Below are 25,501 nucleotides of genomic sequence, written 5' to 3'. Positions count from 1 at the left end.
AGAGAGTAATTATCTTTATTAAGGCAGAATTATGGTTTAGGCCAAGGTAAATGTGCATACCTTTCTCTGACTTTTTTCCCCCCCGACTCAAACACACACAAAGTAGTTGAGTTTCATTATGTTTGCCATCCCTAAATCTCCCAGAGGCTCGGCATCTGCCGCCCTGCCGTGTACACAACTGGAAAGAGAAGGTGCTTGTCACTTTAGTGAAGCAGCCGCGAAGGAAGAGGAGGAAAGGATGACGCAATCTCGCCGTGGCCCCTGCGAGGGCCAGGTTGCAGGGATGGCCTGCACCTCGGCAGATGGGCCGCCATGTCGCTGCACATTCGCAGCCGCATGAATCACCTGACAGATGTTTAACGTCAAGGCCGGGCTGTCGCACGCACATAAACACACACAAAAATAGGCAAGTGAACACACACACACACACACATAGTACTGCTGCTGGAGCAAAAATGGCTCAGATCGTGGCAAACTTGACCCAACATGAGACATCTTGAAACTGTAACACAATGACCTCACATTACCTCACGTCCACATTTGTGCTTGCAATCAACAAAAGACAAAAGAACTACTCAGTGTTTCTCAGACTGAGGTTCAGGACCTAATATCGGCCTTGGGTCATGGGTCAAACAGACACAACACTTATTGGTAATGGTCTTTTTGATGCACTTTTGTCATAAATTAGTATCATTTCTGATCATCATTGACGTTAAGTTATGGTGATGTTGTGAGGAAACTAATTTCAATGTAGAAATGAAAATAGAGTTCCATCCAGACCCAACCACAGTAAGTGAAACTGTTAACCTTCTAAACAAATTTCTTACTGTTATTAGAGCCCTACAGACATGAAATAACACCCCTATAATCACCTCACACAATCACAATGAGAGAAAATAAGGCACATTAGACATAAATAAGACATAATCTGACATGTTTTCTTTTTTTTTTTTACTTCCTGTTCTGGAGAGTATTTCCCTACAGTGGTTAGTTCATTTAGCCATTCGTTTGGGCACAAAAAATGTATACAATTTGGGCATATTCAACATAAAAAAAACTATGATTTTTAATAAATATATGAATATATTTTGAACGAAATTTCATGCGCAAAGTGGCGAAGGATGAGGATGTCTTGCCCCAAGTCAAGTCATGTCATGTCATGTCAGTCTAAGTCAGGTCAGGTTATGTCATGTCAGTCTAAGTCAGGACAAATCAAGTCAATGAAGGTCAAGTCAGGTCAGATAAGGTCAAATCAAGTCAATGTAGGTCAAGTCAGGTCAGGCCAAGCCAAGCCAAGCCAAGCCAAGCCAAGCCAAGCCAAGCCAAGCCAAGCCAAGGCGGATCAGGTCAAGTCAAGTCATGTTACATCAAGTCAAATCAAGCCAAGTCAAGCCAAGCCAAGCCAAGCCAAGCCACGCCACGCCACGTCAAGACAGGACAGGTCAAGCCAAGTCAAGTCAGGCCAGGCCAGGCCAGGCCAGGCCAGGCCAGGCCAGGCGAAGCCAAGCCAAGTCAAGCCAAGTCAAGTCAAGTCAAGTCAAGTCAAGTCAAGTCAGTTTTCTTATATAGCTCTTAATCACAAAAGAGCCTCATAAAACTCAAACCATTTGGGAAAAATAAACCTTGAGGGGGGAAAAGGGATCGGTACTAAAAAAAAAGGACAAATATTTTGACATGAATGAATGAATTTCAATACTATAAATGCTTGCTTGTATGTTACTTGCACAATACAACCTTCAAGCATTTACTGCATGAGACTGAGTCTGCATTTTTTTGTGGTGAATTTTGAGCGTTTCAGGCTGCGTCTTTTAGCCAGATGCTCGCTGCGAAAAGAAATATTTGATGAAATAATTTTCCCACAAATATCCTTCCAGCATTTACTCATTAAACTCCACCGTAAATGTTAGCATTACAGGTGCAACATCTGGCAACCTGTGTTGTGGGTCTCAGATGTGGCTGAGGTCTACAGTGATACATGGTATGGGTTTGCTGTTTTGGGACAGGAAAAGAACAGTTTTACTTGAGGTGTGGTGTTTATTGGTTCAGGTGGATAACACACGGGACCATGAACTGAAGCATGGCGTCAATTAAAAGGGAGAATATTAGACCAATGGAATCTATCAATAATCTATTGTATTTGAAGAAAAAACAAACACCTAACAAAGTAGTTTTGGGTCACAAATGACCTCTGACCTTGGTACCAAGAACACTGGGCGTTATTTCTACTTATACGTGGAGCTTTTGAAAAAGACTTGGAAAATACATTTGAGGCCTCCTTTTTTTGGAGCAACCCGGTCAGATTTTAAAAACATAAAAAAACAAAAAGCAAGCACTCGAACAGATTAAAGCGTTCAGAACATATCAGCATCAAACCGCTGGAGCTGCTTGCCCTCTAGATTTTTTAAACACAGTCAATAGATCTAAATATTTTACGGTGCCGCCGTGGCCGATTTATTGTTTGATGTTTTGAAAAACTTGTGCTGAATGAAAGGGGGATTCATTAAAAGCATGAGGCCCCCGCGATCGGCTTTGAACGTGGAGTTAAACTGGGATATTGATCATTCTCTTTCTTCTGTGACAAAGGCCACCAGGGACACTGGGAGGTGTCGGTGGATGAAGGCACGCCGCCAATAATGCCAGACAAGTGTGTGTGTGTGTATGTGTGTGTTTACTAAAAAGGTAAGTCTAGGACTACTGCAGTAGAAAAATAAAATACCTTAAAAAAAATGACCAAATTGCTGACTTCTTACAAGTCTAAACAGCATTAAGAGCCCAGTGTGAGTACAAAGATGTGATTATTCCAGTGAAACCTTAGAATTCAAATGTGGAAGTCACTGGAGTCTGCAATGATCAAAAATTGCATTGCTGGCAGCATCACAAATATTACACCAATGTGAGTATGCTGCATGTTCATCATGTAAAATAGACGATCATCGACATAATCTGGAAGGACCCAACAAGACCTAAAGAGTATATACTGCAGAGGTTGTCAAAGTGGGAGATGGGCCTCCCCTGGGAGGCACCCAGACTGAGAACAATACCTGACAAAAAAAGCAGCTTTTTAGGGAACAGGGGAGGCCTCAACTGTGCCTCACAGCTCACATGACTTTCTTTACTACATTGCAGGACAAGGAACCAAGCTTATTGTACTATACATACAATGTAATAATTTTGGGGGAAATGTATTAAATAAGGCTACACGGTGGACGAGTGGTGAGCACGCAGGCCTCACAGCTAGGAGATTCACCCACGTGGATTTTCTCCGGGTACTCCGGTTTCCTCCCACATTCCAAAAACATGCTAGGTTAATTGCCGACTCCAAATTGTCCATAGGTATGAATGTGAGTGTGAATGGTTGTTTGTCTATATGTGCCCTGTGATTGGCTGGCCACCAGTCTAGGGTGTACTCCGCCTCTTGCCCGAAGACAGATGGGATAGGCTCCAGCACCCCTGCGACCCTTGTGGGGACAAGCGGTAGAAAATGAATGAATAAATATTATTTTATTACAATACTATAACTATTAATTAGAAATTCCACCGTTTTTTAATGTTTAATGCGAGTTGCGATTTGTCCTACTTTTTTGACGGTCATTGAACACACCGACGCACCGTTCTCCGATGCACAGAGGGATGTATGGATGTATTTCCTTTTTCTTTCACCTCATATTTGCTCCCAAATGCTGATACTATGTGAGGATGCATCAAGGTAAGATTTAATCAACGCTTAGGGCGCTACCACAACTACATAACACGGAAGCGGAAGTGAAAACGATTTTCCCAAGTCATGAATGTCGTAACTATATTGTTTGTCGCCACAGTCTGAGCTTTATTGTTGTCAAAATTGTATGGAGCATATATTTGGATATATTTCTGTTTTTCACTTTATATTTGCTCCCAAATGTTGATACTATGTGGGGATACATAAAGGTAAGATTTAATCAATAGTTGGGGCGCTACCACAACCACATAACCGGAAGCGGAAGTGGAAACGATTTTTCCCAAGTCATGAATGTGGTAACTATATTGTTTGTCGCCACAGTCTGAGCTTTATTGTTGTCAAAATTGTATGGAGCATGTATTTGGATGTATTTACCTTTTTCTTTCACATTATATTTGCTCCCAAATGCTGATACTATGTGAGGATGCATCAAGGTAAGATTTAATCAACGGTTATGGTGCTACCACAACTATATAACACGGAAGCGGAAGTGAAAACGATTTTCCCAAGTCATAAATGTCATAACTATATTGTGTGTCGCCACAGTCGGAGCTTTATTGTTGCCAAAATGGTATGGAGCATGTATTTGGATGTATTTTCCCTTTTCTTTCACATTATATTTGCTCTCAAATGTTGATACTATGTGGGATACATAAAGGTAATATTTAATCAACGGTTAGGGCGCTACCACAACTACATAACCCGGACGCGGAAGTGGAAACGATTTTTCCCAAGTCTGAGCTTTATTGTTGTCAAAATGTTATGGAGCATGTATTTGGATGTATTTCCGTTTTTCTTTCACCTTATATTTCCTCCCAAATGTTGATACTATGTGGGGATACATAAAGGTAAGATTTAATCAACGGTTAGGGCGCTACCACAACTACATAACCCGGAAACGGAAGTGAAGACGATTTTCCCAAGTCATGAATGTAACTATATTGTGGGTCACCACAGTCTGAGCTTTATTGTTGTCAAAATTGTTTGGAGCAAGATTGAAACTCAATATAATCGAGGGTCTCTGGAGGTAGACTTTATTTTATGTCTTTATTGAACCACTGAAGGGCACTTAATGAGTAAATAAGCATCTAATGTGATCAACATCTATCATTTTTGTCCTCAGTGTGCATTTGAAAGGACATGCAGTCAGGACACAGCAGGGGAGGAGACCCAATCTTTATTGTCTTTTTATTGACTGGCATTGCATGATGGGGGTCCATCCCGCACTTTGGCCCTGGCATGTGGGCAAACCATGTTGCAAAGCGGGGACGGTTGTCCTTCATAGATATTCTGTGCGTGGCCCCAACTCACCCATCCTGTCAAAGCCTACGCGTGGGAGCTGAGACAAGGGTCACGGATGACACCCGCCCCTCTGCCAGACGTGACAGCACAGCTGGGCCGCTTAATGACAGAAGGGGCCCGGCCCGGCTCGCACCTGCCCACCCAACCCATGGCAGAGCAGGCGACCTCACAAGGGGGAACGAGTCGGCACGCTGCCACAGCCGCGCCACCACGTCGGACGGGCAGATGTTCAGGAGGGGAGACAGCTGCACTACAGGGACCCCTCTCATCTCTCTGTCTGTAATTGAAAATCATGTAAAAGGTCAATTGTGTGATAGTGGCTTTGCGAGTTAGGAGCCCGAACATGACAAAAAACAACACTGACTGGTTGCCTCATAAATGTGCATGCAGGAAGATGTGAGGGCCATCTGCTGGAGGCCTCGTTGAGGGAAACCTCATCATTGGCTACATTAAACAGACACTGCAGTGACATATGGGCTCCAAACCAAGAAAGAATGTCCTGGAAATAAGAATGGGGGGGGGGGTGCAGATAAAAACAACACTGATTCCAAGCTTATCAACATGTGATTAATGTCAGGCTTGTGGCGTTCACCGTGGTGCTTTGCTGAATACCTCCATGGGGGTGACCCTCGGCTAGGATTTCAACTCTGATGAGAAGCGGCAATGTTCCAAAAACTGCCCCCCCCACCACCCAACCCTCCAGTCCACTGAATGGTTCTCCGTTTGTGGTTGTCTTTAAGCAGAACCAGCTCCGGAACTGTCCCAGAACATCAGCCTCTCTGGAATTCAGCAGCAAAGACTTCCGAACATCAGTCGCAGCACATCACGACAGGCAACAACAATGAGGAGTCTAACCAAAAAGGTAAATGGGAAATTTTTGTTATGAAGTGATTGTTTAATTCAAACAAACTGGAAAGCATCCTATACAGAGTCAACCAAGCAAGCAACCTCCAATTTTAAAACATTACTTTTTAAATAGAGCATATTTTTATTGAATGCACATAGTTATGCCCTTGTACTGTATGTCTACACACACACACACACAATTTTAGCATGTGAGGTAATTTTGTGTGGGTGTGTGTGTCTGTGTGTCACAGTGTTCACCGTGGCAGAATGCACATTTCAAAGGCAAGACAGCTCCTGGGCTTGCTGAACTTTTGCTTGTTATCAGGCGCGGAGAGTGAAGTGGAGGGAATTGATCTTTTGTCTAGTGGAGGTACGCTCCCCTTTGGGCTCCTCAGCGCGATGGCTGCCTCTCCTCCAGCTGACACTTGTCCTGCCACTACTGAGAGAGAAAAAAAGAGAGGCGAGCTCTGAGCTGCCGACACCAAGATTGATCCCCACCCTCCAAAAGATCAGTATCCAACTCCAACGATTAGGCAGAAGATGCGAGGGTAGGCAGTGGGAAGGGGGACTGATGAGACATTCATTTTCTACCGCTTATCCTCACGAGGGTCGCGGGGGTGCTGGAGTCTATCCCAGCTGTGGCCAGCCAACCACAGGGCACATATAGACAAACAACCATTCACACTCACATTCATACCTATGGACAATTTGGAGTCGCCAATTAACCTAGCATGTTTTTGGAATGTGGGAGGAAACCGGAGTACCCGGAGAAAACCCACGCATGCACTGGGAGAACATGCAAACTCCACACAGAGATTGCCGAGCGTGGGATTGAACTCGGGTCTCCTAGCTGTGAGGTCTGCGCGCTAACCACTTGTCCACCGTGCAGCCTGAGACATTAAAATCACCAAACAATTTAGTGTTAATTTTAAACCCCTCCATTCCGCCATGTTGACATCGTGGAGCAAGTGGGTGGTAGACACTCCTCCACCGTTCTTCCACTTGAGGATGCCCCACAGTTGCTCAGTTGGGTTCACTTTCACTTTCAGCTTCCTCTGCAAGGAAACTTGGAGGTGTGTTTGGGCTCCTAATCGTGTTGGAAAACTTTCTCCCAATGCATTGCATCATACTTTGCTTCATAATGTCACAGTACATGTTCAAATTTATGTTGCCCCTCAATCAAACCCAGCTCAACCCCATGCTGGCAGCACTCATGCAGCCCCAGAATATGACGCAAGAACCACCATTCTTGACAGTAGGCAATATACATTTATCTTGGTATTAAATTTGTTGCCAAATATTTTGACCTATACCGCAATATAAGCTGTACACTGACTACTTTAAAGTATATCATATATTATTTCTACAGTATTGTCCATTGAGACATGTCCTAAAAATGTACTAATTTGCTCACTTTACTGAATACTATATATTCTGTATCCATCAGTCATCCCCTTAAAATGTTTTTTTACATTATTGGAAGACGAACATAAACTAATAATAATAATAATAACATAATAAATAAAGGACCTCTGTTGTATTTGTTAGACCAGTGGATTTGAGGGTAAGGACTGGAGGATCTTTACTGTTATTACTGTGTGTTATTGGCAGTGCGAGGATGCGTGTGTGGGGGGGTGATGGGCAGACAATGGGGGGACGTCTGGCAGCAGACGTGATAATTTGCAGGTGAGCCAATTTCAGACGGGTGGATGGCCCGATACCCTTGGTAAGCATTCGAAAGCGGAGCAGGGCAGAGATGAATCAAGTTTAATAACAAAGGGTTCTAATTGCCCCCCGCAACCTCTACCACCACCACCACCAACACTCCCCCACCTCCGCTCTAATTACGGTGAGAACGCGGCGTACTGTCACCCAATATTAAGTTGTCGAGGAGCCGGAGCCGAGATAATCGATAAACACTTTAAGTTGAGAATGAAATAATGGAAGAATGACGCCTCCTTCTTTCCATTCAGTGGGAACCGCCGGCACCCAAAGCCCTCCTGGCTCATGAGAACACATTTGGGACGGTCCAAGAATGATTGCCGAGTAATAATCCTGAGCACACCCCCTCCTCAATGCCCCCCAATAGAAACACTCACTCACATACTTTCATGTGAGGAGAACCCCATCACCATCAGCAGCACCAGCAGCAGCAGCAGCAACAACACCAGCAGTGCCTTCCCACTGGGCCCCCTGAGCACCCGCGTGTCTGAGTGGAAAGGTGAACACGGTCACTCTAATTACAGGGGCCCCGACTCTCTCACACACTCACCAGGCATAACTAAAGACAGGCCAATTAGGGCGAGAGGGAGATAAGGGAAGTTTTATTTGTATACTAATTAAGCCCCTGATGAAATTCAAAGGGGAGGTGGTTGGAAAGGGGATCAGGGGAGGGAGTGGGTAATTGTGTGTTTGAGGAAAGGTTGCTCTAGGTGCAGTTATCTGAGAAGCACAGCCTTGAGATAGTTGCCCCTTAATCCCATGCTGAGCCCCTGCCTGCGCACTGCAAGGTCTCTCATAATTTGATCCGTTACGTATGAAACGGTAAGCTCCGTCGGCAAGATCATTGGCGGCATTTATTGCTTATTTGCAGCTCATTTCTGGCAAACAAACAAGGACGATTGTTCTGACCCAAAATATGCTCACGGTTTGAACTGCTTGATGCAGTAAATTAGCCTGAACACTTGGGTTCACAGTACACCATTTACAACTTAAGTCCTTTAAGTTGGGGGACACATTTTTAGCCTTCAGAGGTAGCGTCATTGTAACACAGTCTATACTACATTGCTGTTCACCTTTCACGGCCTCACTATTTCACTAACTGTTGCACAAAAAGTTTTACTTCTGCACATAGTGAAGGAAGGTAGAACTCCAGAATAAACGGATCTTTGTTTAGTTACATAAAAAATGAGGAAAATAGCATAAGGACGACAGCAGTCATACGTTTTAACAAGGATTCAAAAACGCTACAGCAGAGTGGTGCCAGTATGAGGAGGCATGGTCAGAGGAACTGTAAAATATGATTTCTTATGTGTCCAGGTTGATCATTAATATTAAATTTATTTTTAAAGGTGTCATATTTCTTTGTAGGAAAACCCTCATATTTTTATTTCTGAAAGAAATGTTTGGGCCTAAAAATGGGTTTTGAGCTTTGCATTCATTGTTTTATTTATTTATTTTTTTTTACACAGGTTTCTTTGTCATTGTACAATAACACAGCAGTGAAATTGCCAACAACATGTCGTTGCCTGGCTCCCGTGTAATAATAAATAATAATGTGGAGAATAAATAGATGACATCAAATATGAACAGCAATGTACAGCGTAAACAGTAATTTGTACAAATAATTTCAATAATTTAGAATAAATAACAATAATTTAAATTTTTGGTTGTGCGTGTGGGCAGGTAGAGGGGCTTATTATTATTATATTATTATTATTATTATTATTATTATTATAAGGTGTATGGTGAGGGATTTTACAGCCTTAAAAGATATATTTATTCATTCATTTTCTACCGCTAATCCTCACGAAGGTCGCGGTCATGCTGGAGCCTATCCCAGCTGTCTTCGGGCGAGAGGCGGGGTACACTTTGGACTGGTGGCCAGCCAATCACAGGGCACATATAGTCAAACAACCATTCACACTCACATTCATACCTATGGACAATTTGGAGTCGCCAATTAACCTAGCATGTTTTTGGAATGTCGGTGGAATGGGTGGGTGTGGGTGGAATCGAACTCCGGTCTCCGAGCCTAACGCGTTAACCACTCATCCACAGTGCAGCCTAAAATATATATTATAATTGTAAACAATAAAGGACTACTTCACAGATAGTGCTTATTGTGGGTTATTTTCAGAACCTAACCCCTTCAATAAACGAGGCACCACTGTAACAGTAGGAGGAAACAAGAAATTCACTTGTGCCTCGACAGCACAGCTGATGTTTAACTAAAAACTAGAAAGATCCATTATCACGACACCCGCAGTGCCCTTCCTGTTAGAGACGTTACACATGTTCCTACCACATACAGTATAAATCTGATCCATGACAAGGTTGAGTCCATCACTTATCCTGACCACCTGAAGAAGCCATCATTAGCAGTCAACCTTAAGGCGGTCCTTTAAAGATCAGCTGGGCTGTTCAATGGCAAGAAGCTTTTCATTCTAAGAGATTAGCTTCTCAGAGGCCCCCCCCCTGTGATGTATTGTCACAGTAAGCCACATCGGGTCAGCCATCAAAGGCAGATCTGCAATTTGACGGTTCACAGCTGGGTGGTGGTGTTTTTTGCTGAATTCCGAGACCGCTTTATCCCCCCGTTCCTCATCATTGTGCCGAAGCTTTCTGCTTCATATCGAATTTGCACAGTCGTAGATAAAAATATTAATGATGTAATAATTCCAACTCACATTCATAGTGTGATGTGCGAGCGATAAAGGGAATATGTTATGACCCTAAACACTCAAATAAAAGTGGTATTTTGCGGCTTGAACATGTTTTGAGATATTGTCTTGACAGATATTAAAATTGTAGAGACGTCTTTTAGTGCAGACTTTAAAGCATTCCCACTGTCACGTCAACGTTTTTCATGTCATTTACATTTAATCTCACCGTGCGATGAGAAGAAAAATAACATTTAGCCGCGACCGTTTGCAAGTTGATTCGCTTGCCAGGGAGGCACTCAGGGAAGATTTGAATAATTCATCCCAGTTAAACCCATTAAGAATATCCATGTGGACACTTTTTTTGATGTTAAAGACAGTGTATGATCTCGGGGTGCTTTCAAAGGAGGTCTAGCTTTACTTAGGGTGCCTGTTTTTCTCCCCCAAGCGACAAAGATCAACTGGCTCTTGTGTTAATTCCGCAGAAGTGTACTGTACAGAAGTCTTTGCTACAATTGGCAACCCAATCAACGTTTCTCTGCACGTAGCCTGAATACAGTCTCACAGACTAAACTGACGAATCACTCGGTACATCTTTGGTGAAAGGGTAAAAATTAGCGCCTGGCTGTCAAATGACTTTGTTGGAAACTTTGATGCCTGTCTTACTTCTACCTCCAAAGTTTATCAGCTTGATGAGAAGGGCTCATTTGAGAATTACTCACTTCCTGATTTATTTTTTTTCATTTGAAATTAATGTTGTTTACTGATTTTTCTGCAAACACATCAGTTCAATCTTCATCCATCTGATAGGTTTCCCCTCTTGAATTTAACGCCCCCCCCCATCCCCCACCCGAAAAAATGTTTGTAGGTGATGCAAAGCCAAGCAACAACCACCGGGTCAAAACAGGGCTGGCAGAGCTCCGAGGAGCATAAATCATCAAAAATCTGTGAGTACTCCGAGGTGAGTACAAGACAGAGCGAGTGTAAGCATTTGAATGAAAGGTAATTCAACACAATGCGTGTCACGGATTGGAAAAGCGAGACGGCCGTTGTCTCCTGCAGCACGAGAGCTGTCAAATTTTCGGCATGATACTGACTTGGTTTTTCAAGGCCGATCGACGCCCCCCCACAGTGAGGTGAGAGTCAGAGTGCGAGAAGGCAGACGTTGGCCCTCGGGGCTTCTTTAAAACCCTGACGCTGTGCACAAAGGGGAACTTTACATGAGAACGACCAGGTAAAAAGTGGACTTTGTTTTCTTTGTGTACTTTAAAAATGAAATGAAAAGATTAATATGCATGCTAAGCCAGTAGTTGGCAATGTCAATTACAGTCATCTCTCATTTCTTGTTTATTAATTTACCTAATTTACCATTCATTCATTCATTCATTTTCTACCGCTTTTTCCTCACGAGGGTTGCGGGGGTGCTGGAACCTATCCCAGCTGTCTTCGGGCGAGAGGACTGGACTGGTGGCCAGCCAATCACAGGGCACATATAGACAAACAACCATTCACACTCACATTCATACCTATGGACAATTTGGAGTCGCCAATTAACCTAGCATGTTTTTGGAATGTGGGAGGAAATTGGAGAACTCCACACAGAGATGGCCGAGGGTGGAATTGAACCCTGGTCGCCTAGCTGTGAGGTCTGCGCGCTAACCATACGACCGCTGTGCTGCCCTCAGTCAAAATATAAATAATAATAATAAAGATGAGTTATATACATATATGGCTGCACGGCAGTCGTGTGGTTAGCGCGCAGACCTCACAGCCAGGAGACCCGGGTTCAATTCCACCCTCGGCCATCTCCCCGTGCATGCGTGGGTTTTCTCCGGGTACTTCGGTTTCCTCCCACATTCCAAAAACATGCTAGGTTAATTGGCGACTCCAAATTGTCCATAGGTATGAATGTGAGTGTGAATGGTTGTTTCTCGCTTCTCTCTCTCGCCCAAAGACAGCTGGAATAGGCTCCAGCACCCCCGCGACCCTTGTGAGGATAAGGGGTAGAAAATGAATGAGTTATATATAGTATTCTTGTCACAAGGCATCAGTAATGTTGGGAGACATGACGTTAGATTACATTACCTTTTACACGTCATGGAGACTGGCTACTGAGCTGACATGCCATGGCTGCTCAGTCTATCACTGGAAGAAAGCAGTGATAGTAATCTGCCACTGAAACTACTCTAGTGTCGGGAGATGATGCCATGCATTGGATTATGCTGATTGTCCAAAATGGAAAGAAGCTTCCTCGGTCTCCTATGCTCTGCCAAAGATGTCAGGCTGTCCAGCTCAGTGCCAATGATGGAGCCTGCCTTCCTCGTCGGTCTGTGGCGTCCATCTCCTTGAGGCTGCTCCCCCAGCACACTACCTCACAAAGGAGGGCACTAGCTGCCAAAGTCTTGTTGAAGATCTGCAGCAGCTTCTTGCATACATTGAAGGACGCCAGCCTTTTGAGGAAGTACAGGCGGCTCTGCCTTTCCGGCACAGAGCATCCACATTGGCAATCCGGTTCAGTTTATCATGCAGATGAACTCCCAGGTATTTGTAGGTGTGAAAGACCTCCACAAGGTCACCTTTAATGAGAACAGGATATTGGTTTGTCCGGTTTCTCCTCCTAAAGTCCACCACCATTTCCAGCCTTAGTGGTGTTGAGGTGCAGGGGGTTTGGCGAAGTCCTGGATCAGTTTTCTGTACTTATCCTTCTGTCCATTCCTGATACATCCAACAATGGCCATGTCGTCCACGTACTTCTGAACCTGGCAGAGCTCAGAGTTGTACTGAAAGTCGAACGTGTACAGGGTAAACAGAACAGGAGAGGGCACAGTTCCCTGCTGTGCTCCCTTGCTGCTGGTCACAGTGTCGGACCTGTCGTTCCCCAGTCACACTGAGGTCTGCCAGTCAGGTAGTCTGTGTTCCATGCCACCAGGTGTGATCCTACTCCCATATGTGTCAGTTTGTCCCTGAGGAGCTGAGGCTGGATGGTGTTAAAGGCACTGGAGAAGTCCGAAAATTATGTAATTCTCGTAGCACCACTGCCTCTTTCCGGGTGAGGCAGCGATCGGTGGAGCAAGAAGATGATGGCGTCCTTAACTGCCACTTTCTCCTGGTATGCAAGCTTCAGAATAGATAAACAGATAAACCTGTTTATGACCTTTAAGTACAATCATTATCAGAGCCCTGTGGACATGAAATAACACCCCTACATTCACCTTTTACACTCCCTTTATTCTTCCTTTACACTACACTGCTGTAATGCACAGGCTACAGGATCACTGCAAGGACACAAGAGATGGCCATGGCTTATTAAAGCATTAGTATAAAGCTAGTGAGCTAACTAGTTACCCTCCAGTTAATTCACTGTATTCTAAACAGAGTGGGAAGAAGGACAAAGGAGCCAAAATTATACCACTTCCACACTGAGTGATAGGTAAACTTATTTTCACTCTTATCCATGCGGTGTGATGGTAATCTAATGTTGTGTCAATAATGGAACATTACTTATGTCTGGTCTCCATAGTAAGTCTCATAATAATCTCATAATAATGAAACCGGAGTACCCGTAGAAAACCCACGCATGCACAGCAAGAACATGCAAACTCCACACAGAGATGGCCGAGGGTGGGATTGAACTTGGGTCTCTTAGCTGTGAGGTCTGCACGCTAACCACTCGACCGCCGTGCAGCTCCAGAATAATGATAATTAATAATAAAACATGAAATAGCAATAATTTCAAATTTTTTTGAAAAACCACAATAGAGCGAGGGAGAGATAATTGAACAGCAATATTGCAAACGATATATCCTAAAAAACCTTCATTAGTTAATGTACGGGTTCAGAATGAAAGCAATGCAATCATCAGGGCGCTGCAATGATATCAGCTTCCCTGTAGGCATTTGGCTCCAGGTCTCCTGGCTCTGTCTGGTGGACAGAAGCAGCATTGCGGCGCCATCCAACTTTTTCTATGCTTTCTATGCTCCTCCAATGAAATTGTTTGGGATTCATTATGGGGAAACTTTCATATTAAACTTGGGGGGAACAATGTTTGGGTGCTAAGTTGCTGTGTGATGAGTTTAATGTTTGTAAGATTAAACCATGAGTCAGATTGTTGTATTGAGTAATGATCTGCCAATTGTGAGTTTTTTCACTGTGGAGATATTACAGATCTGTTTTTGCCTCTAAATTCAGTGGCTGCTGCTTATATACAGTTTGTGAAAAAAAAATCACATTGTTGGTAACCATTTTGTACCTCATTGAAAAGGTACACTTTGCCTAGAATCTCAAAAGCAGTCTTGTCAAGCCATTGCTTGGAAATTTCTTCAAGCGCGATGCAAACCAATAGGGAATGAACAGGACTGAATCAAGCCTTGTGACCCCGGCAACGGTTCCTAGAGCGTTTATTAGCCAGAGGCCACTGAGGAAAGTCGGGGGGGGGCTCTGGAGAGCATCCCACACAAGAGCCAACGACAAGCCTCACACAGAAAAACTGCCAGAGAAGCACATTAAAGTTAATTAGCAATGAGACCGCTGGCCGCCCCACAGTCTCCTATCCCCTGGTTATCTCGCCGCTTTCCCTTCCCCACGTTTGTACTTTAACAAGTATTTCACCGCTACAAAGACGATCATTTCATTAATTGTTTGCGTGGTGGAAAGGCGCCAACAACAAAAGCACGATGTACTGGCTCACGTTCATCCCAGGTCAAAGTGAGAAAACCACGTTAAATAAAGAGCTAACCTGCATCTGTAGTACACACTTTAAAAGAGAGTGACATGGCATGCAAAATTGAAAGCTCTTTTCTAACCAATTTGCATAAAGTATCACTATAAATGCTTTAAAATTAATTATTATTACGCATGCCCCGCGACCCTTGTGAGGAAAAGCAGTATAGAAAATGAATGGAGGGATAATAATTATTCATTCATTCATTCATTTTCTACCGCTTATCCTCACAAGGGTCACGGGGGGTGCTGGAGCCTATCCCAGCTGTCTTCGGGCGAGAGGCGGGGTACACCCTGGACTGGTCGCCAGCCAATCACAGGGCACATATAGACAAACAACCATTCACACTCACATTCATGCCTATGGACAATTTGGAGTCACCATTAACCTAGCATGTTTTTGGAATGTGAGAGGAAACCGGAGTACCCAGAGAAAACCCACGCATGCACGGGGAGAACATGCAAACTCCACACAGAGATGGCCGAGGGTGGAATTGAACCCTGGTCTCCTAGCTGTGAGGTCTGCGCACTAACCACTAGACCGCCGTGTCGCCCGGATAATAATTAATTAATTATTATTTCTACTTAGTGCTTGGGTAGTTGAGATAATGATGAGTTGTCATGGTTCATTGCACATGGGTCGGGTTGGACCAACCCAGGATTTAGGATTGGATTTGGGGGCCTATATAAAGACCCAAAAAGGCCAGCATTGTTAGTCCAGTTAACAGCATCCATGCCTATTATGTGAACAATGTGTCCGGGCGCTGGATATGGTGGAGGCCAGTTTGAGCTACAGCAGGGGTCTCAAACACGCGGCTCGCGGGCCAAATGTGGCCCGCAGGACACTAGTTTGAGGCCCCCGCCTTGATATGAAAGTTTAATGTTAGTGCGACCCGCGCAAGTTTGATATGGATGCTGTATGGTATCATGTACCCAGAAAAAATTATTACGTTTGCTTACTGTTCATGTTAAAGGTTAAATAACTGTTAATAGTTATCCTCTCTATCCGTGTGGAAGTGGTAAGTATTTAAGTTTAAAGGAAATAACTTGAAGGCTACCGTTTAGGTCGCTAGCTCTCTAGTTTGCGAGTTAGCGTGTGTCTCAAGACCCTGCAGTTGCGAATATGTTGTAAATAAAAAGAGTATTATTTTTTTTTGGAAAACCTGATGCGGCCCTGCCTTGCCCAGACCCTAGCTCCAGTGGCCCCCAGGTAAATTGAGTTTGAGACCCCTGAGCTACAGTAATATAGCCAGGTGTATATGGGTTGTTCTCAACCCACTATCAGAAACCTGTATGAACGCCACAACACGACAGGCTCTGTTGATGAGAGACCACGTTCAGTGACAACTCCCAACCTGGATCCCTACATCTGGTCGAAACACCTGCGGGATCGGTCATACATGGGAAACACCCAGCAGGAACAACACCCGGATCAACAATCATCAGTCAATCCAGTATTGACTGTTGTGACTGTACCCAAGTTCAATCCCACCCTCAGTCATCTCTGTGTAGAGTTTGCATGTTCTCCCCGTGCATGCGTTGGTTTTCTCCGGGTACTCCGGTTTCCTCCCACATTCCAAAAACATGCTAGGTTAATTGGCGACTCCAAATTGTCCATAGGTATGAATGTGAGTGTGAATGGTTGTTTGTCTATATTAGGGGGGTGAATCTCAGCACTGAGGACGATTTGATACACATCTCGATGCACTGCCAGCGATATGATACTTTAACGATACAATGCGATACGATGCGATAATCATTTAGTTCAAATCAATGCAATCCGATATGGTGCAACTTCTTGCAATATGATGCAATTCAACATGATGCAAATAAGCAAAGGGAAAAAATGGAATTCAGTATGGTCCTACAAAAAGGATTTGGCTTTATTCCTTATAGGCACTAGAACAAGATACACTTGTTCTGACCTGATTTGCTTGGTTTTCTCCCACTGTCCGACAAGGAACTAGACGGGGAGGCGGCGATAGACTGATAGATAGATTGTCCGTGTTGTGGTGTACCCATTTTAAGGGGGTCTAAATGTTTGTCTGCTGCCGTTGTACAGCATTCTTTGCAAATGACGGATGTTTTGTCGAGCTTTCCGCCGTTCTTTGCGAATCCGTAGTCTTTCCAAACATACCATTTAAAAGTTGCAGGTGGGTTGAATATAGAAACTTCCTCACTGCTGCTTGGGTACGAACGTCCATGCTGTTTTACTAGTAGTTGTATGTGCCTCACGGCTTCCGTCTGTATTCAATACAAAACGTGAAATAATGATGGGGAACAGCATATGGGGTGAAGTTGAACATTAATAAAAGGGCGCGTGCATCGGATTTTACCGATACTCCCAAACGCATCGCGATGAAACTAGATTTCACCAGTCAATTGCATCCATACCCGGTGAATGAGCCGATGCACTCAATGTATCAATTAACATAGATTATTTTCCACACCCTTAGTCTATATGTGCCATGTGATTGGCTGGCGACCAATCCAGGGTGTACCCCGCCTCTCGCCCGAAGACAGCTGGGATGGGCTCCAGCACCCCCCACAACCCTCGTGAGGATAAGCGGTAGAAAATGAATGAATGAATGGTCTCAAAGTTTCTATCTAAGCCGCGACTGTACGTTTGTATGAACACAGTGGACACCACTTCATGTTGTCTATCAACCCTTAGCACTAAACCAGCGATGCCACGACACGGCACTATTATCCTCCGTGTTGCTTGTGTCTAAAACAAGACGGTGTAATCTAGAATGCATTTCAGACCAATTAAAAATTCTCCAGCACAATTACTTATTCCCCCAGCGGGCCCGCCTCAATCAGTGCGAGTGTGTAATGGGTTTACGGCCTTGACGCGCCAAACATGTCCTGCCTATCTGCCCGCTGCTCTTCTCAAGGCTGCGGTTATTAATTGTGGCTAAAGTTGATAAATACAATCACCAGTGCTCTTAATGCTAATTAGTCTTTGAGATAATATTTATGATTTCATAAGCGCATATTTCTCCAAAGGCTCCGGCCTTGTGGCCCCTTTCCATCGGTCATAGGCTGTCTTGGATATAATCTATCTTTGGGGAGATGAGGGGCCAAAAGAGGGGCCGGAGGAAACACAGGCAGTAAATACTAATAGTACTTAGTGGGAGCTTTGGGGGCATTATTGAGCCAGGCTGCACAAGCAGACAATTTTATAGAGAAAGACCACTGTATGATGGATAGGCCTTCTTTCAAAATGGGAGCTCAAACAGAAATGTAGTCATTAAAAACATTATAAATCATTCATTACAACAGCTAAAACAACTCACGGGCTTACCTTAAAATTGAATAATAACAGTTCAATGTTAGTCTACAACATAAAGACAACAGGAGTTATATAGAGATATATCATTTTATATTTTGTATCATGTGAATTAGCGTTATAGGTTTACATTTATCATTGTCAGCAACAGTCATGCAAACTTTGGCAGTACTTTTTAGGGCAGGTTTTTTTTTAATATATACATTGTTGTTGTTTTTATTTTAAATCAAAGAGTTCTACAGTCCATTCTGAAACCCTCTTCCTTTTAAGATTAAGAGTCTTAACTAAATATTAAATAATGTTTAATTTAAAATATTTTTGTTACAGTATATTTCATTAGAATAATATTTATTTACATTATTTTAATATTATTTATTTTATATTATTAATAATATTATTATTTACTACTATTTTTATATTAATATGTATTTTTGTTAATGTGGTATATTTGTTACATATTTACATTATCATACAATCATTAAAATTATTAATTAATCATAGATGATTAATCATTAGAAACAATTATTATATATTTTATTTAGGCTCCAGCACCCCCCGCGACCCTCATGAGGAAAAGCGGCAGAAAATGAATGAATGAATGAATTAATATTTTATTTATTTAATAATAATTATTATTTGAATTATGAATCAATTACTAATGTTATTAGTAATTCACTATTTAGGGCTCCCTGGCAGGCAGGGACCTTGGAATTGTCCTGACTTTTCTTCTTTGTACTGCATCCTTGGCCAATAGCACTCATCATAAATACTATAAATAGAAACATGTATCAGACCATTTCACTCCTGGATGTTCGGTATCGGAATCGGCAGCATAAAACCCTGATCAGTTTTTTCATTGTTAATATTGACTATTTGTCATAAAATGTTGCTGATTTGAGATTTTCACATGAGTATTATAAAAAAAATTCTGTTTCATTCCCTTTTGAGCTCCCACTAAAATAACCAAGTGTGATACCTTGCTGATCATAGAATCCTTGAAATAACTTCTGAAATGTTTGTTGACATTTTAAAGCAGAGTATTCTGTTCTTTGACACAAAGCGCATCCTCATCCTAACTTGTCTGACCTTCTTTGCGTCACACAAAGTCACCAAATCAAGGTGAGCGTACGCACCGCATCATCGGTCGCATCGGTTCATTCTGAAAAGAGTTGAGCCGTCCTTGGCTCCGGGCGATGCTCGTGCAAGTGACATGTGATGAAACCACTTCAAGGGGGCTAAGAGTGGCCGCGGCCCTTTTTTTTTTTTTTTTTTTTTTTTTTTTTTTTTAGTTCAAAGCCAAAAGCAGCCCCTGGCACTGCAACCTTTGCAAGGTTCTGTGAGTTTGCTGGTCCTGTTCTCCTTCCCATAAGGCCGTCAATGTCAAAGCAACAGAGTCCAGTCAAAGCTTTGGCCCCCACCTCCATTTCTGCCTTTAAGTTAGCTCTGCACAGGTTGCTTGACTGCTCTAAGCTGACAGGTGGAATCACACACATCTTGCTGGCTAAAGAAGTGGAAGAAGCCTTCAGCGATCAGTGAACCTTCGGATGAAGGCAGCAAGCATATCTTCCTCGCTATATACAATAAAAACTAGAGCGTGTTCACAAATACATTTAAAGAGATGCTGTTTCCTCTTCCAAGATGAATAAATGATAGAGAGTAGGGCTTAACTTTGCCAAAGGGGACCTTGGATTTTTTTTCACCCTGTGGGCATGGCAGTCTTCATTTCCCCCCCACCACCACCATGATATTCCCAGATGTTCTTCAGGAGTTGTGATTGAGTTTCACATATTGGAGTTATATCTGACAGCCAGACTGCTTTATCTGCTCGGGCTGATAACTGTGCTGGCCTGCCCAAAGAGTGAACGCTATAGATATAGAGACACAGGCCGCTCATATATTCTCATCTCCTCTGGTCTTTCCTCAATGATTTGGCATGTCTTCATCACGCCTGACCCGGGTAGCGTGTTGCTCTTTATCTGGGGCTCCAGCTGAGAGCTCTGCTATGGACTTGACAGCAGCGTCTGCCCAGCTTGTGTCAGTCAAAGTAGTGGGAAGAAAGGCTAAACAAGGCCAAGGACCACTTATATTGGTCGATAGATAATGCTGGACTGTGGAAGGATTGAATTCAGAAATCTTTACTGGACTCCAAACTTTTGACTATATGGCTATAACTAAGCTGTCTGCATTAAAAATGTATTAATAGATTGCCATGGTTGTTTGTCTATAGTATGTGCCCTGTGATTGGCTGGCGACCAGTCCAGGGTGTACCCCACCTCTTGCCCAAAGACAGCTGGGATAGGTCCCAGCACCCCCCGTGACCCTCGTGAGGAAAAAGCAGTAGAAAATGAATGAATGAATGAATAATATTGCTTTTTCATGGTTGACTATGGCCTATTATTAGTACAAAATATTGAAAGACAAGTCATTGGTAGTATTCTGGTCACTAAGTACTAAGTCAGTAATGCTACATTGATGAGACATTTAAAAAAGGGGAGCTATTGTGCTTTGTATTGAGTTGTGGACTCCTTAAAAGCAGATACACACAGAATGCTTTCTAGATCTTCCAGAATCTGCTCCTCTTTCTGCAGTGTTTCCATGAACTTCCTGCTTTCTCCCACAAAAAACTGTTTATTTTTCTCCACCCCCGGCCCTCCTATTGGTACACCCACTCCGTATTGAGTTGTGGACTCCTAAAGAGCAGATACACAAAGAACGCTTTCTAGATCTTCCAGAATCTGCTCCTCTTTCTGCAGTGTTTCCATGAACTTCCTGCTTTCGCCCCAAACAAACTGTTTAATTAACTCCATCCCCGGCCTTCCTATAGGTACACTTACTCCGTATTGAGTTGTGGACTCCTAAAGAACAGATACACACAGAACGCTTTCTAGATCTTCCAGAATCTGCTCCTCTTTCTGCAGTGTTTCCATGAACTTCCTGCTTTTGCCCCAAACAAACTGTTTAATTTACTCCACCCCCAGCCCTCCTTTAGGTACACCCACTCCGTATTGAGTTGTGGACTCCTAAAGAGCAGATACACACAGAACGCTTTCTAGATCTTCCAGAATCTGCTCCTCTTTCTGCAGTGTTTCCATGAACTTCCTGCTTTCGCCCCAAACAAACTGTTTAATTTACTCCACCCCCAGCTCTCCTTTAGGTACACCCACTCCGTATTGAGTTGTGGACTCCTAAAGGGCAGTTACACACAGAACGCTTTCTAGATCTTCCAGAATCTGCTCCTCTTTCTGCAGTGTTTTCTATGAACTTCCTGCTTTCGCCCCAAACAAACTGTTTAATTTACTCCACCCCCAGCCCTCCTATAGGTCCACCCACTCCGTATTGAGTTGTGGACTCCTAAAGGGCAGTTACACACAGAACGCTTTCTAGATCTTCCAGAATCTGCTCCTCTTTCTGCAGTGTTTTCTATGAACTTCCTGCTTTCTCCCCAAACAAACTGTTTAATTTACTCCACCCCCAGCCCTCCTATAGGTCCACCCACTCCGTATTGAGTTGTGGACTCCTAAAGAGCAGATACACACAGAATGCTTTCGAGATCTTCCAGAATCTGCTCCTCTTTCTGCAGTGTTTTCTATGAACTTCCTGCTTTCGCCCCAAACAAACTGTTTAATTTACTCCACACCTACTATAGCTACACCCACTCCGCTGTGATTGGTTTAATTCCTGAGTGCTCCAGAGGACTTCTGGAGACGTAGGTCCGCGTTTAGCCCATATAAGGAAGTCCGTATCATAGTTACAGCCCATGCTCTCATTCATTACATAATTTAATTTACTGTGCAGTAACTTGATTCAGTGAGTTTTTTTTTTAAATGCACATTTCCCCAACATCACCATACTGGGCGAAGGAGAAAAACAAGGAGACTTGTTTCAGAAATTTTTACAAATTACTATTTAAATTATTGATTAATTACTAATTTTATTAGTAATTCACTATTTCCGGCTCCCCGGCTATCAGGAGACCTTGGAATTGTCCTAACTTTTCCCCTTTGTACAGCACCCATAGCCAATAGTCCAGGTGACACAGGAACTTCCTGGCAGAGACTATTGGAGTCCATTTAAAAGGAGAGTGTTACTGTTAGATTTGAGGGCGTCTGAGTCCGGGGAAAGGCTCCGGAGCAAAGCAGTGCTTGCTGGACCCTGACTGCGTGTGAGGCCTCAATTATTCATGCGGCGGTGCACATGTCAAGAGCTCACCGACACGCACAACAGTGAGCCAAGCCGAGTACAAATCAAGCAGTGCGTCTGAGGGCACGTGGGCACTGCCCACAATGCACCTGGAGGAGGAACGCACCTCTTGGTTTGTTCTGGGATAACCAGACAACAAGGCTGCCTCTATAGTCTTTTATTTTGTTTGTTTCTTGGCAGGGGTGTTGGTGCCAGTGGGTTTCATCTTTTCATGGCTCATCAACCTGCGGTTTGCTTCACTTAATACTCTCAACTAGCTATCATGCCTTCAGTGTTTTTAAGTCTGCTGTCTGCTGCCCTTGCTGGTCCACGACATGTCTACATTAACTCAGGGTGGACACTTTTATTATCATCCAGTACTCCATTCTGCATTATACTTCATTCATTCATTCATTCATTTTCTATTGCTTATCCTCATGAGGGTCACTGGGGTGCTGGAGCCTATCCCAGCTGTCTTCGGGCGAGAGGCTGGGTACACCCTGGACTGGTGGCCAGCCAATCACAGGGCACATATAGACAAACAACCATTCACACTCACATTCATACCTGTGGGCAATTTGGAGTTGCCAATTAGCATGTTTTTGGAATGTGGGAAGAAACCGGAGTACCCGCACATGCACGGGGAGAACATGCAAGCTCCACACAGAGATGGCTGAGGGTGGAATTGAACCCTGGTCTCCTAGCTGTGAGGTCTGTGCGCTATCCACTTGCCCGCTGTGCAGCCTGCATTATACTTCAGTTTAATAGGTGTGTACTGTGCCTGTGTGTACTGATGTTGTATTGTTTTTGCCTTTGAAACCTCTGAAGTCAAACCCAGGCGGTCCTCGGTTTACCCAGTCTAACCGGACATTGTAATGATGACGAGAAGTGGTAAACTCAAGTAGTCAGGACTCAGTACTCAGGAGCTGTCATGTAAAAAAAAAAAAAAATCTGAACTATGTTTAAAAAAAGTACCTGCTACATGATGGACAAGGCCAAATTAGTTATGATGTGAGTGTGAATGGTTGTTTGTCTAAATGTGCCTAGGAAAGGCTGCCAACCAGTCCAGGGTGTACCCCAAAAGTTAGCTGGGATAGGCTGCAGTGTACCCTCGTACCACTGCTGAGGAATAGAAAATGGATGGATAGCCATTTTTATACAAACAATACATAACATTTGCATAAATATGCATTCATTCATTTTCTACCGCTTTTTCCTCACGAGGATTGCGGGGTGTGCTGGAGCCTATCCCAGCTGTCTTCAGGTGAGAGGCCAGGTACACCCTGGACTGGTCGCCAGCCAATGACAGGGCACATATAAACAAATAACCAAATAACCAATTTGGAGTCGCCAATTAACCTAGCATGTTTTTGGAATGTGGGAGGAAACCGGAGTTCCCGGAAGAAACCTGCGCATGCATGGAGAGAACTCCACACAGAGATGGCTGAGGGTGGAATTGAACCCTGGTCTCCTAGCTGTGAGGTCTGCGCGCTAACCACTAGACTACCGTGCAGCCCCCTTAAATATGCATATTTTTGCATATTTTATTCAACTACGAAATTGTGATTTTTTATTGATTAATACTGTGATGGAGTGACTCACAAAGGGCCAACTGTAGTTGTTCTTGTTACTTATGCATGATTTGCATTTGGAAAAGCCGCACAAGCAGCCTCTGAGCACTGCCAGGCGTTGCTCCTCTCCTCCTCATTGACATGAGCAGCCAAAACAGGCTCACTCTTGCTAGCAAACACAGTCGGCCATGTCAGCCGCGCCGCATGGACAGCGAAAACAGGCTCAGCGGCGTGCTCGCCCTCCGATGGCACCGGTGACTGCTTTATCAGCATCCCGTAATTTATGTTGTACTAATTAGCTCCCCAGTGGCTGTCTTTGGCTGGCCGATAGTGGTGGCGACGGGAGAGGACAGGAGAAAGGAAAGGAAAAGAAGGTGGTGGTGGTGGTCTTCGCCGTCGCATCAACATGCCCTCAGCAGTGGCACCAAACTGAGACACGTGCATGTCATAATTAATGTTAGTGAATAATTAACGCGCCTCTCCCGGGCTCGGATGGCTGGCCATGTTTACCTTGCAGCTTCTCGCGACTTACGGAATAAAACATTCTTCGCATTGGTGGTTGAGGACAGATGTCACGGCGCCACGGAGGAAGGCTTGGCAGCTGCGAGGGCCCCAGCACACCCGTCCTACCTGCTCATTAGCTCGCCACCAGGTCACGGGGTCGCACAGCCCTACAGGCCCCCCGGCCGCTACATTATTAGCTCGCCTGCGCTGCAGGTCGCGTATCGTGGTCTGCTGCACGCTACTCTGAGGATCCCAGTACACGCGAGGAGTAAACAGCGGAATACAAAAATGGATGCTGTCACGGAGCACTTCGCTCACACGCTCAACACATCGAGGGGGTGTTAGGATTCCATTCTGACAGAGTCCAATCCTATAAGCGCGGTGGCTCTCGGGGTGGATCATTCCGATTTAGTAACTTGCTTTGGAATTCAACTGAGAGAAAGAGATTTATTTATTTTTTTTGGGGGGGGGATAAATTGCACCTCATCTGTAGTTACTGTTACTGACAAAGTCAAAAATACTCATGAATGGCATTCAAATGAGATGAAATATTATTATTATTATTAGTATTATTATTATAATTAATTATATTATTATAATTATTATTTTATTTTATTATAATTATTATTGTTATTAAATAGACAGACCTCCACTAAGACATTTGAGTCCATCCCTATAACCAATTAAATAACTAATACTGTGACTTAATGGGATAGGAGCCAACGCTAGTAATGACGGTTCGTTTTTTTCACGGGCTGCAAATGGCCCCTGGGCCACATGTTGTAGAGCCTTGTAATATGTCCATCCATCCATCTCCGCTTATCCTCACTAGGGTCGCACGGGTATGCTGGAGCCTATCCCAGCTGTCTTCGGGCCAGAGGCGGTGTACACCCTGGACTGGTGGCCAGCCAATCACAGGGCACATATAGACAAACAACCATTCACACTCACATTCATACCAATTTGAAAAAATCAGACAATTTGGAGT

General features: G+C 43.8%; 1 protein-coding gene across 4 annotated transcripts in view; it reads left to right on the top strand.

Annotated features, from left to right (window-relative positions):
• Window positions 1-3,590: 3,590 nt before the first annotated feature.
• Window positions 3,591-25,501, top strand: part of LOC144899777 (uncharacterized) — a 37,703-nt gene continuing 15,792 nt past the window's right edge. For 2 of the 4 annotated variants that reach the window (XM_078793092.1, XM_078793089.1), the window contains exons 1-3: window positions 3,591-3,706; window positions 5,764-5,882; window positions 11,117-11,209. In XM_078793092.1, the coding sequence (XP_078649218.1) occupies window positions 3,697-3,706; window positions 5,764-5,882; window positions 11,117-11,209 (222 nt within the window). In that variant the 5' untranslated portion in view covers window positions 3,591-3,696. Of the gene's footprint in view, window positions 3,707-3,824; window positions 3,928-4,111; window positions 4,153-5,763; window positions 5,883-11,116; window positions 11,489-25,501 lie in introns of those variants that run through there. The other 2 variants (XR_013628063.1, XM_078793091.1) reach the window with 2 other exon arrangements.

This window comes from Doryrhamphus excisus, linkage group LG9, assembly GCF_037039965.1.
Source record: "Doryrhamphus excisus strain RoL-2023G ecotype Guam linkage group LG9, RoL_Dexc_Guam_v1.1, whole genome shotgun sequence".
Classification (NCBI taxonomy): Eukaryota; Metazoa; Chordata; class Actinopteri; order Syngnathiformes; family Syngnathidae; genus Doryrhamphus; species Doryrhamphus excisus.
The sequence above is the reverse complement of the archived record's forward strand: the minus strand, read 5'-3'. Positions and strand labels throughout refer to the sequence as shown.